The sequence below is a fragment of the Thermobia domestica genome, chromosome 15 (genome assembly GCF_964235325.1).
Source record: "Thermobia domestica chromosome 15, izTheDome1.hap1.1, whole genome shotgun sequence".
Classification (NCBI taxonomy): domain Eukaryota; kingdom Metazoa; phylum Arthropoda; class Insecta; order Zygentoma; family Lepismatidae; genus Thermobia; species Thermobia domestica.
This window is the reverse complement of record NC_137468.1, coordinates 78,932,206-78,947,196: the sequence shown is the minus strand read 5'-3', so window position 1 is coordinate 78,947,196 and position 14,991 is coordinate 78,932,206. Positions and strand designations below refer to the sequence as shown.

At 31.6% G+C, this 14,991-nt stretch overlaps 1 protein-coding gene across 1 annotated transcript in view; it reads right to left on the bottom strand.

The window, feature by feature from the left end:
- The window catches only part of LOC145671539 (uncharacterized), a 936,709-nt gene that overhangs the window by 15,780 nt on the left and 905,938 nt on the right, over positions 1-14,991 (bottom strand). Inside the window, exon 7 of the mRNA XM_081740728.1 lies at positions 740-885. Coding sequence (XP_081596854.1) covers positions 740-885 — 146 coding nt within the window. The remainder of the gene's footprint in view (positions 1-739; positions 886-14,991) is intronic.

Genomic DNA, 14,991 nt, shown 5'->3' with positions numbered 1-14,991 from the left:
TCGACGCTTCTTCCGTATGCAAAGCCTTGAATTTTTTTCCTGGAAGGGTGTTTGAAGCTTAAAGACCAGTATGACAAATGTCTCAATGTACGTGGTACTTATGTAGAAAAATAAAGATAAATCTGATCTTGAATGTCACACGCTATTTTTGGTCAGCATCCTCACCTCTGTGCACAGTCGTCTGGGGAAACTTATTTTCGGACTTCCCCTATACCTAGGTATATCCGATATATATACATATATATACAATGATAAATGTCTATGGCCCAAGATAAATCGAACTTTTAATCGACACTAACTCTTTCATTTCTATTCTATCCTAAAAGTTCACGACAAAATAATCTGTTATAACTATGCTATGGGATACCGTTTATAACGTTTCAAGGCAGTGCTCAGAGTTTACTTTAAATATTATTAGAAAATGAAAAAGTTGCGGTATTGCCAAGTAGTTGCATACATTCACATCAGTTTATGCGCAAAAGAAGTAACTCGCCATTTACTCGCATCTGCTTAGCCACACCCCTTTACCACATGGCAACGTCGCGCCACAGCTTTAATTTTATTTGATTCTCCCACATGCCATCAATTGGGTCCCATATTTTAGAGAAAACGGAAAAGGTAAATGAAATATGAACTAACGTAAAAAAAAAAAAAAAGAAGAAGAAACTCGTAATATAAAGCAGCTAAACAACAAACAATAAATTAACATATGATTGTCGTTTTAACTCTTATTTCTTACCTTGTGTCGATGGGGATCAAGTGCAATGTTGCTAAGTGAAGGCGATTTTCTGTCTCGCCTATCCCATAACGAAGTGCGATATCTAGCTAAGTCCGATTCCGAGGACGCATTAGGAAAAGACTTGGACACGTGGTTTCTGGCGGCTGCTGTAAAGAGAAAACAAAATGTAAACAAGAACGGTAATATTCAATATAAAACATTCAGCCCATATTTCTCTTGGTTAATCTGCAAAATAATAACGATAATCTGGAAACAAACTCAATTGAGACTTTACTTAACATTAGCTGAAAAAAGTAATTAGAAAGATTATTTTTATAAGATAGACACAATTAAACCTTAGAATTAAAAATATATAATCATACAGCAGGCTTTTTACAGCTCTATCTGTAAAACCAGTTGATCTCCTCTGTGACTTGACTACCTGCTGATGATAGCCAATTTTCTAAGCAACGAATAGTGGCTATCTTAGGCAAGTTTCACTGTATACGGAAAGAAAGTAAACAAAATTAAATTCGGCCACTTCATATATATATATATATATATATATATATATATATATATATATATATATATATATATATATATATATATATATATATATAGGGTGCTAATGAACTATACCGACAAACTGTAAGAGGTGATTCCTTACATCAAAATAAGAGGAAAAGTTTATACGGACCTGTGGGGAAAAGTGCATAGTTTCAGAGATAGGGCTGTCCAAAATCGCGTAAAAGCCAAATTTCAACACGCCCTATTTCGAATTCCAGAAACAGTGGGTGAAGGTTAAAACACGGAAACTCTCCTTACGTACACCACTGTGTGAACCAAAGGGTTGACTACACACTTTTTGTGGCAATTACATTAAAACTAAGATAAGATGGTTATTTTTGGAAGCAATAAATGTACAGTGGTTACAACAAAGTGTGAAGATATCAGAGCAATGAGTCTTCTTGCCTTCTCGAAAATAATAAAATCCATCATCGTAGGTTCTATGTCAACACTTGATGTGTAATTGAAAAAATCTCTATGTGCTACAGTTTCCGGTCAATCTATTCTCCTTAACGTAACAGTAAGCGCCCTCGTGGTTAAGCTGTTAGCGTACGCACGTTTGACATGGAATACCTGGGTTCAATTCCCGGCGGGAGTTCATGTGGTTCGCAACCCACCTTATACTGTAGGTGCATGTCTCATATAGCCTCGTTACTGGAAAGGACGTTAAACTTAAAATCAAATTGTTCTAAAAGTTTTCTTCAATATCATCTACGTTAAATCTCTCCATCCCAGCAACATATCTCTCAGAACATAATTTCTTCTCCATATCGTAATCATTGTCTTGTTTGAAATTACTGTTTCAGTAATATTGTTTTCCCTGGCATTGTATTTAATGCTTGCTCATACTTTTCCATTCTACCCAACTAATTTATCTAAACTTCTCCACCACACAACTCTAAAAATGGCTAATTGTCTCTAATTGATTTTGTAAAGATTCCATGTCTCTACATCGTATGATATTATACACTAGCAATTTGATGATTCTTTTAATAAACTTATCATTCAAATATACTACAGAACGCGCTCTTCTTCTTACTAAATGTCTCTTAGGTATTCTCATCCTTGCCATCATCCTTCGTTCGCAAAACATTATATATTCAAAAATAATGTTTACTCAGGTACCGAAAACTAGGCACCCTCAACTTGCTTTCCTCCTACATCTTTAGAAATCATTTCGTTCCCATCATCACTGCTTGTTTCATTAGCGTTTATTTTCATCGAATTTACTCATCATTTGTTTCGTAGTTTCTTTTAACATCGTGTTAGTTACTGGTATAAAGAATTAACGATCATGCCACCGGTGAAAAGTACCCACCCTTGGATAAATTCCTAATTGCGCTTTTTATACTGATTTGAGGATGTTGAAGCCAATAGAACTATTTTAAAACATATCGTCACTGGGGTCAGGAGAAAAACGGCCTCAAAGTTGTAATATTTGAAGTACTGCTTATGCTAATAGTAAACGTGCCTACGCTTGGATAAATTTCTAATTACGATTTTTACATTAATTTGAGGCTTCTCAATCCAATGGAACTATTTTAAAACATATTTTGTCAATGGGATCACGAGAAAAAGCGGTCTTAAAGTTGTGATCTTTGAAGCACTTCTCATATCAATAGTAAAAGTGCCTGCGCTTAGATAAATTTCTAATTACGCTATTTTAAACAGTTTAAGGATGATGAATTCAATTGAACTATTTTTACATTTACGCGATGATGAGGTTCCTAGAAAAGTGATCTCAAATGTGGGAAATAAATATAATATAAATACTCAAAATTTGGGTCAATTAAATAATATTAGCTATGAGGTAACGTCCATGTCTAATGCTTCCAGTTGTAATTCCTTTTGTCATTTCTTTTCTTGTTCTAACTCTTAACTGTTGAACCATATTGATAATTTCTAATATTGATAACATACTTTCAGAAAATTTTAACAGGGTTCACACTGACTTTGAAAGTCAGGGAAATTAAAGTGTCTAGGGGATGCCATTAAAATGCTTCGAAACATGCTGGAATCATGGAAATCTATATTTTACAGAGGAGTCAGTTTATTATTATTATTATATTTTAAGCTGCTAACGGAAGATAATGAAGAACACCTCAAAGAGTTAAGACAAATTCATAAAGAAGGTAAGGAAAAGGTGAAAATTATCTTTAGAAGTAAAAATGCTTGAGAACCGCCGAAAGGTGTTAAAACTTTAAAGTTTGAAAGAGAGGAACAAACTAAATAAAAAGTTCAAATGCAATAAAAAAAGTTATATGTGTTGATTGTAGATAATCAAAGAGGTAGGCCAAATTATATTACATGTTTGTTTGTTTGCGTTTATAAATGTATTGAGAATCCGAAGATATTAAAGTTACCATTAGCATATAATTATGTTTAGTACTAATGTTTTATTATATTTCAAACACGGTAAGTTTGATTTATAATAAGAATTTACAATTTAAAAAAGTAAGCTTATACTATATTTAGAAATAAAAGGAAGAAAGTTAGGTGTCTATGAGGATTGTGGAGGTCAATTTAGATTGTTTTTCCTTAACCTACTAGCAAATGATAATGTTTGCGGTGTTGCAGATCAAAAAATTTACTTACATAGACATGAAAATTCAGGAAAATCAATTCCAGAATTTCAGTGAAAAAACACGAACTAAGCTTTAGATTTAACGGGTGAAATGAATTTTAGGAAATTTGATTTTACTCAAGAGATTTTGTTAATATTGGGTTCTAAAATATAAGAATAATGAAGTGTTAGAATAACATGATTCGAAAACATTTAAACTTGTCAATGATCTTAAGCGAAAATATATTCTGATATGTTAAGTGATACAGTACATACGATTGTATGTCCTATGCATATCAAATGAAAATTATGCCATTTCATTCTTGAATGTCTTTCAAGAAGTGACTTGGATGTATGAATAAAGTTTGTGGAAGTAAATCATACTTCAGATCACTTAGCCTCTGTTTTTTAATTTTTGCCACGTGCAATTTAGCGTTGTCTTGCAATATCAGAGGAATCTTTATTAGACAACGAGTTTTCTGTACGTGAAAGTGCATGATAACTCTAGTAATTTCACCAGAAGGGAGAAAATTAATAGCCAACAACAAATGATGTACACCACAATAAAAACAAAACTTCATGTGTCAGCGATAGATTTGAGAAGTTTTACCAACTCCAATCATCAGCCACTACAAGATCACTTCTCGTTACACGTTACAATACGATCAAATAGAAAATCATTTTGGTGAATAACTAGATAACTGTTCACTTCTGTTGTGTAGTTATTTATAATGCTAAAGCAGTTCCTGCGACATCTAAATGTTTACTATTCCCTTTTTTGTGAGCTTTGGTAGTCTAAACTTGTACAAATGAAGACGTTGAAATGTCAGGTAAGTTTCCTGAGAAGGTAAGTGGATTTTTCTTCATACATTCCTTTAAAACTTTCACCATCTACTTTTGGCCTTGTTCTCTTCTGTATCTTGGTGACTTTAGTTCATGGCACGAAACTCTTGAAAACGTAAACGAACTGCTCATTCTAATAGAATTAGATTGGATTAGAATTTAGTGTCCTGTTCAGCTGCGGGGCTTATGAAACGTTATCTACAGCTTAATGTGGGATCCAAACCACATGACCTCCCGCCGAGAAACTGCTCATTCTGACATTTAAGTCTATACCCATTATAATTCTCACCATAGTATAATAGTTTCTCATGCTGTACGTCTTAGTTTGAATTTATGTAACATAAAAACCTGTAAAACATGCTTTATAAATTACTGTGACACTCCTAAGACACTTGCAACCACACTTTACTGACGTAGTGACTCCCTGTTGAAGTAACCTTCAACTGATATTGCTCATGGTTACAAAGCTCAACTATTCGGAGTCAGCGAGGGTTTAACGTAAATATTATACAGTTCGGTATTTATTTTTGAAGAACCGGTCTAATCATATTAGAAGTTTAATTAAATAACGCTACTTCGAGAATTTCTGGAATAGCTTCATTTATATAATATACAGATAGTCTTTCGACAACCGTATTTTAAGCTGGAACCCCTTCACCTTCAGTAGTCCATCCCATCGCATAATATAAAAAGGTTACATTCTACAATTTTCAACCAATATACCATCGTATACTATTATAAAATATTAGTATAAGAAATGCAAATATTGACGGACTTCAATGAAAAAAAAAAAAAAAAAAAAGAAACGACTACCCACTATCAAGACCTCGTGAACCAAGTTAAAACCAACGGATCAACTTTTATTAGGAACTAACTGACGGCGTTAAATTTATAATGCTTCATTGCTGGTGAAGTTATGGAAAGCACCGGAAACCATGGTCTTCGTATCTTGTCATCCGACATTCCAAGCTGTAACCTCCACACAAGACATGTACAAATTATTTTCTCTATTTCTCTTAATCTCTGAACTTGTATACAATCTGGTTTCAAGTTCTTTTCTGCCATGAAATTACTGTCGAAAGGCAGACATTTAAAGAGTAACGGGATGCATTCCGTTGGCTACTGAGACAGAGTTTAGATTGCAGTTACACTGTATGGAGTACTGCAGAAAGTGCCTTTACACTCGTGTAGAATAATACGTAATAAAAATTCGTAACCTTAGATAGTATCTATTAAATATTTTAGATAAGACTTTAACTTACGAAAATTACATTTTTCGTCTTCTAATATAAATATGTATTGAATATGTTTTGAACTTAGTATATACTTTTCTTGATCCTTTAGGAGAATTCTCAAAACATATACTAGATATACACGGTTACAAAGGAATATAATTAAATTATGTACATGCTTTGCGAATAGTTTGGCGTTGTATCATATATGATAAAAGTATTATTATTCAGAGTTTATTCAAAATAATACATGTTAAAGAAACAAAAATTGAGCTTAAAAATAATTTTTAAAAAATCTGCACTCAGTAAAACTCTCTACGTTGACGATGCTAATTTTACACAATATTGACCACCTTACAGTAGAAAATCTACCTAGCAATAGTACCATATAAGGACTTCACAGTCCACTAAAAAGAAGGAAGTTTATGATATTATGTTTGCAGTATTCATAGCAATTTTTATTATTATTTTTCATATGTAAAGAAATGTAAATAAAGTTCATGCTTTGAGAATCTTCAAGATACTACTTGTTACAATGATACTAATATATAAAACGTAACAAAATATGATGTTACAATTCAGAGAAATTTCTTCAAAGTTGGACGTAAGGGACAAACATTTTCTCTTAAATATATAAAAATTCTTGTGAACAGGTCTTCTCGGGCTGGCAGCCAGGTAAATACTGTTATATCTTGCGACGTTTCGAGGGCTGACATTGTCCTCATCTTCAGGCGAATATGATGGGGCAATAGAGTGTACGGAATATATACTTCATGTATGTGTGATTGGACTCTTCTGATTGGTGGTTTGAGTTTAGTAAAATCTGTGTTTACAATGAATGACAACTATTTTTTGTTCAGAAAAATCCCATATGTTGAAGACTCTGGTCTTAGAGAAAACTGACTACCTTACATAAATGACTATCTTACCTAGTAACAATAGCATAAATGTAGAACTTTATGATCCGACCGGTACATAATGAAGTTTGTGGCATTTTCGTCTTTATTTATGTTCATAATATTCATAGCAAATTCATTATACTCATCTTGTAGATTCACGTAACTCAGATAATTGCAGTCACACTGTATAGAGTTCAACACAAAGTGACATTATACCCGCGAAGAATAATACGTAATAAAAGTTCGTAACCTTAGGTAGTACTTATTAAGTGTTTTAGATGTGTTAAAATTAAGTTATATCCAAGTTTCGTAAGTAGTTCTCTTTTCTAAACATTAATATGCTAAAAGTTTCTTCGAAGAATTATTTCTAATATAATAATTATATAGAAGTTAGATTATTTTCTGAGTTACAAGGACAAAATATTTTTAGCTTAAAGCATTATATCAAAGAATAAAGGATAGCTAACGTGGCAGTTTAATAGTATATATGCCCTTCCAATTCTTCGATCCAGTTCGAATCGAAGTTTACTTTTCAAATTATTGGTTTACAGAGAGAATATGATACAATTCCATCTTAATTAGAGAAGACACGATATAACTATGTTGCCACTATAATTATTCACATACAAATAAGCTTGTATTCAAATACTCAAACAAATTATTAATGCCAAACGATTGTTCAATTGGTTGTGTGAATAATGACTTATAGTAACAGGAGGAGATTATACGAATAGTTACTGGAATAATTCTAACAGTTCAAGTTTATTTCCTAGAGATCACCGAACAATTTCTCTTGTCCGTTTGAAATACTACGAAAGTAATATTAAGAGATATATACTGGATTTAGGATAAGAGACTATTCAATCAATTTGAACTCATCTAAGTGCAAGGTAAAACGATATTTATTTTCATCTATTAAAATATACGAATATTATTTATTAACTAGTCACTATCCGCTACTAGATTATAAGCCAATTAAACAAAAGCATATGTACTATTAAGAAAATTTTCATCAGATGCTGAATCTCAACTGAGGTGTAGACTAGAAGTCTTTCTGCACGCTGAGATGAAAAGGAAGGTAAAGTTTACTATTAATATTATAAGAGAACCACTATTATTATATTTATTACAAAACCAGAACATTTCCGAATTATTGTATAATATACAATAGAACACCTGTTTTACGTGTACACACGAATCACACCGGCGATTGCATGATGAAAGTTTTGTAGTTTGAAGTGAAAATATACAGCAATAAAATGGTTTTAAATCTGTTCTCTTCTATTTAATCTATCCTCTCCTCTTTCATTTATTTAATCTATAGTTCACGATGATGATTGGATTCTGTGGTACGAGCTTGTGTATTGATAAAAATAAGACATAACTTTGCTGAAATATCACCCAATCATAAAATGCTGCACCAAAATACATCGTATAATTTATTATATTTCGTTGCTCTCGACTTTAAAGAACCATGGATTTTCACCCTGTTATCCAGTTGATGCTATTAACCAGTATGTATCATGCTTTATAGAATCATGTTCGGATCTTAGGTTTCGATCCTATTATCCGCTGGTCCTGTTAACTCTCGTTTCCATTAAGAAGAACTTATTGTATGCAATCTAATGACTGATGAATTGTAGTACGAGTACAGTGTGGTATCCGTTCTTATTATCTAAGCTTAATACATACATAACAATCGTATAAATACATCTAAATTACAATTACATAACAATTTTCTCAAATTACAGCGAATAACATGCGTCAAACTAGCAAGTACACAATTTTCATTTACAGACATAAGAGAAACATCCAGGCAAACATAAGAGATAGACAGATACATTTGAGAACGAAAAGAGAAAAATGCATAGGATACGTCTGTAGTAGCATTCATGCATTTACCTGCTCCTTCTTTTGACGTCACCATGCATTTTGTTGTTACTTACGCAATTGGTCTATAAACAATCTCTTCCACTATAATATCATATGCATAGAAAGCTGTAATAACTACATTATTAATATAACAGCACTCTCTAAATTAAGCATCATATAACTAGTTTCTACTAATAAAGCTATTTTTACATTAGTATGAGTATGTGAATGATATGTATATCTTCCAGTACAAAGTAAATCGCACTGCATAAGGAATAAAATTGTAACTCACTCACTTTTCTTTTTCTTTTTCAGTTTTAGAGAAGAGCATGAGGAAAGATCATAGGGTGAACAATACGGATTATCATCTTAATTTCTTCAATCTATATGAACAAATTAGATTCAATAATAAATAATGATAAAAATAAATAAACATAACTAGATTTAATAAACATGAGATTCAGAAATAAATAACCTTAATACATAAATTAAATTCAATAATAAATAGTGATAAACAAATAAATATCTTAGGTTCATTAACAAATAATAATAGATTAAGCAACAAATATTGGTAAGATTCAAAAAATATCAATAAAATTGACAAAAGCTAGTTGACATTCTGATTGTTCTTGATACTGCAAATTTCCTTTTTGATCTTCTGTGAAAATTCAATGTAAGTGAGTTAATATGTCTTATTCTTGCGCAGTGCTAAATAATGTCCTACGCTGATTGTGAAACAATTTTGATTATCTGATAACATTATAATGTCTATATTTATAAATAATATAAGCTTTTCTTTCTCTTATATATGTGACTAGTTTCTAAATTACTATTAACTTATGTTTTTGTTTTTAAGTTAGCTTGATAACAATGTTGTTATTAATTTACACTTTTTTTTTCACCAGAATGTTTATTTTCATATTGAATTTCCATTTTACGGAAGATAATAAAAGGAGTTAGTAAAACTAGGTTAAAATATACTATTTTAAAGGGGATTACTGGTATATTAATGAAAGCAGGAAACAACCGGATTTTTTAAAACACACCAAATCCTCTGTAGGCGCGAATTCAATGATACACAAAGAGTTGAAGAGTGGATGACTGTGTAGGGACTCAAACTCAGTATCTTCGGCGTACTGTGCCGATGCGTTAACCACTACGCTACCCAATCTACTTCCCAAAACAACCATACATCTCTCATTCTTGAAGTCAGTGCTCTACTTAGGCCATATGACTTATACCACAACCTAGCTGTTGTGCTTGGGATTAGTCGTAGTTTAGGCTGGTCATTAGGCCTAATTTCGGAACAGGTAGTACGCATCTAAAGAATGATAACCCAAAAGTCACCCAATATATATAACGTTGGTCATGTTTTACTCACATAAAACGAACACGACACTACAATTCACGTGCCTCACTTACTGCTCTTTTGTTTAATCTTTTTATTGATTAATTTCTTCATCTTGTCTTGGTGAAGTGTTAGTGAAAGGCCATACGTCTTGGTGAATTCTTACTGAAAGGCCTTACAACAGTTTTTTATTGCATTTTACTTACAAATAACTGTAATTTCACTTAACATCTTAAACTTCCCAGCTTTCGGCTCTCTCTTGGAGCCTTGATCACGAAGGTTAAAAACAAGAGAAAGAATAATAAAAACATCAGGAAAGTAAAAGGAACAGACTTATAAGGGAAGAGCAGTGCGAAAAAAAATCTTGTCCAAGCTTCCGATCACTCATCAAATCGTGAGGTCACACACTGTAACATGACGGATTCAATTTACATATTATTTTATTTATGTAGTGGAAAGTTCCCAGCTCACATTAGTGTTTTCACTTTTATGCCAATGTTGCTTGTATTTCTGATTACCGCCTCCCGTTTCTTACTCAACCACCCCTTATCTAAATTCAACTTTGAAGCTTTTAAGCAAATAAACACATTGTCGAAAACAAGTCTATTTCTCTTTTGGCTCCAAATAAAATTCTAGGTAGTATGGTTATTCCAAGTCTATTTTATTAAGTTGGTATAATCAGGTTAAAAGAAATTTATGTTCTGACATGTCAGAAACCGAAACCATTAGCATTAAGTGAGTCGGACTATCTATGTATTCCAGATTGACAATTGCACTAAACACGATCTTTACACAATATAGTTTCCGCACTGCATTGGAACTTCCACAATTTTTGGGAAAAAATATCACTCAATTCAAGAACTACTGTACTGATCCTAGGAAACAATCTGGGGTTTTTGAAATAAAATGCAGTTGACAGGAGATTATACAAGTATGACAGAAGGAAACCCCTAAATAAACTAATTAAAGGACATCGTGGAGACTGCAATAGAATACCAAGTTTCGGGATTGTCGATACATTTGAAAGAAACAACAGATTGAAGAATTTTATTTGTGCTGAAAAGGAAACAGAGACACTTGTTTTTGAAAATCTATTTGTTTGCTTAAAAAATACAAAATTGAATTTAGATAAGGGATGATTAAATAAAGAATGAGTAGTTCTTGTCTGTAGTTTTTATTTATTTATGTTCTGTGATGGCGTTTTCAACTATGTTTTGTTAATATAAAGAAACAACTTCATAATCTGCAAAATATGAAATTATTTTATTATCTCAAATCATCATAATATTTTCATCTGTCCAGCTACAAATGTTTTCATGGACATATTATTTAAAGTAATGTGTTGAAGAATGTTAAATAAAATACGCGTGTTAACAAATGAACAAAACGTATAGTAAGTTAATAAAATAACTTTAAAAATTAATAATAAATAAACAAGAAATATATATATACACAAACGTTTTCATCAAAAATATTTCATTTTCATGAATTACTTCATTTCATCTTTCGCTTCTTTGAAAATTGTTTACTTCTTCCTATTGTCAGTAATTATGTGTAAACCACTTGCAGACAGAAAGGTTTGTGTATAGCTTATATCCAATTCCCTAAAGCAATAACTAAGTACCTAAATTTGTACTGATTTCTGGTTTTGAAGTTTGTGAATTTTGTGAAGAATGTTTCAAAGTCTTGTTCTTTAAATTGCAGATGTAGATTATTTTACTGCATTACGAGACATATATATAACGGATGTTTAAATTCAAATATTTAGTTGACCCAAAAGGAGAGGGATCAATAAACTTCAATTTAGTGCCTATTTAATGTTCTTTGATTCTGATATGTGTGATGCTTTCGTCATAACATTGAGTCACGCACAGGTTTTTTCTTTCTTTTTTTACAGCTTAACTCGAACTTGTAACGTAGTCCTGCCATACAGCTCTTTGGAACAGTGATATTGTGAATAGAAAGGTCCCGTTCTATACAAGGTGCTCTTTGCTCTTGCCATACCATTGGATTGAAGTTCCGACATTGTTCGAACTAGCATTCTGAAATAGTAAACACCTAGGTAGCACGTTAGGTCCTATTTTTAAAAGAAAATTAATCGATCACTGAATACATTTTAGAAAACGAAGTAAGCCGATAGAGGGTAATGATTAGATATCACAAATGGGACGAAGTTAATTGAAAAAACTAGTCACGTGACTGCAAATTCCGACCTCCATTTCTCTTCTAGGTAAGCCTTGAGTATATAGTTCAAACATCCGAAGAGAATGTTTAGACAACGAGCTTTTATTAAACTTGTGCTGTATCTAATGGATTAAAAAGAAAACATTTATAACTACTTAAATTCTTCTTAATACTTTCTGGAGGTGTTAAAGTTCCTTTAATTCAACATTTCTTATACTTTTCATGTAGGTAATTAGTAATTCAAAAGCACAAAGAGAATCCGACTCAACTTCCATCTTCTTTGCTTCCATCTTCCATTATGAGAAGATTATAATTTTGAAAAGAAGAGTTTGGTTATGTCCGCCAATTTTTGGCTTATTGAAAAAACTTTGTATGTGGCGAGCTGGTAACTTAATTAAAAATTGTTTTGAATACAAATTCTACAAAAACTCTATTTCTTCTATTTAGTCGTGTTTTCTTCTATAATACATTTGTCCTCTTAAGTTTTTTTTTTTTTTTTCATATGTTAGATTCCATTTTATTCTTCAACTTCAAGATGATAGTATATATTGTACATTTTCTTTTTGGTTATTATATATATATGTCTTCTTTTCGATAAGAATATAGTTCTAGGACCCAGTGGCGGCGATTGGACGTTAAAAGTGGGGGGGCAAGACATGATCTGAATATTTGTATATCAATGTTAATATACAAATTTCCCTGGTTGAAACTATATACATTAATAGGCCATTTCAGAAAAGTGGGGGGGCAACTGCCCCCCTTTGCCCCCCCTAATCGCCGCCCATGCTAGGACCTATATGACGTTACTACTTTCCACTCATTTTCATAATATTAATATTTGGACACTCTTGGAATAAAAATTTAATTTTGAATCTCCCTTATAAAAAAGATTAGCATCTACTCGTATATAACAAAAATGCTTATTTTTTTAAATATGATTTTGAAAATACCGGTAGATCAATAACATTATAAGAAACTCTGAAAGGATACCCGATAGCTAGATATAAAATGTAAGCCTTTCTGTCTGTTTATAAAATTGGTCTATAGATTAAGTGATGGGAATAATGTGGCGATTTGATATAATAAAATCATAAAGATCAATGGATTATTTTTATTATATTGAATTGATCCTTTTTATAGATATAAAAATAGATAAAAATTGATAAATTATGTTATCCATATCATCTCCCACCTCCCATCTTTGTTGTAGGCATATACGTATATGTATGAGACCAGTAAGCATTCTTAATTCTGAATCCAATATTATTTTTTAAAAAACGTTTTGCTACTCTTTAATGTTTACCGGTTATTCTCTTTTATGTATACATACACAGCAGAAAATCTTTAATCTAAATTTCCTTTTTAGAAATATTTTGTCTACGCTAAATATGAAGCCAGAAATGAATTCATCGCAAGCCATAGGTTTACTATGAACGTTTTAAAATTCAAATGTCAGTTTTTACTACTTATCGTGATAATAACTGTTTCCTAAGATGTGATTCAGTTACTTTCGTAAGCAGTTTGCTGTCAAAATCTATATCACTTTTCTAACTATGCCTTCTCTTCACCAATATTATTACTATTTTAATTTTTAATTATGGTTCGTAAATTCCACGAACAGGTCTTAATATCAACCAGCTCCGAAAGAAATCAGAAATGTTTCTTTTCGAATATAAAATTTCTCAGTCCGTAAACTTCTTTATACTTTGTCACGACAAGTACTGTATTATGAATGAACACTAAAGTGGAATACGAATCTGCAGTGGAGAAATCCGAAACGTAAAAGAACAATTAAAATATACTGAAATGAAATAAATAAATTTAAAAAACCTAATCTTTTAAAAAAAATAATGGCTTCTATTATAAAAAAAGGGAATACTAGTGCCAAATATTTTACTTTATTTCGTGGGGGAAATTGCTCTCTAAGAAAAAAAGGTATTACTATTACAGAAACTAAAGATAATGGTAAAGATATATATACTTGGGTATTTCTGGGAGATTTCTTACCTCTAATATCAATATCCTCTTCTATTGGCAGATCTTAAAAAAGACCCAGACAAAATTAATGAAATCGTGTCTGGAACTATTTCCTCATTAATAAAATAAGTATTAGAAAATGTAACTTATAAAATTATAAAATAACTATAAAAACTAAATTTTCGGTATCCTTGTACGAATCTGTAGTTTAAGCTTCGACGCGTAGAATGTATGAATTATGGAGTAGATGAGGAAGGAAAATTGCATCTTCTTGTAAATTAATGAGAATTTTAGTGACCAATATCGAGATCAATCTGCTTATCTATTGCACAGGAGAGACAAAAAGCTTGTCACAATTATGGTATTAAATTTAGTGAGTTTCTTTATTTCTTGAAATAATGCAGGGTTCATGTATTCCAACATTGCCTCCATCTAAATAATCATCTTTTTCTCTATTTTTTAAAAGTTTTCTTTCATTTTTCCCTTACTTCTTTCTGTCCTATCAGATGCAACATTTTAGCGAAAGTGCTTATAGTGCATTTTTTTTAGTACGTATGTGTTTGGTTTTACTATTTTTAGATAATTAATTAATTTTCTCTTTCCTCTTCATTACATATACAATGAATAAAAAACGCTGAAATGTTGTACCATGCAAATGTTGGCAGGGAGACATGTTTGGCACATTTTGCAATACCAAAGGTTAACAGTGTTGCCAACCCAACACAAAGTTGTATTTTTTCGCAAACAGCACTACGTCAGATTACTACACATTTCAAATCTACATG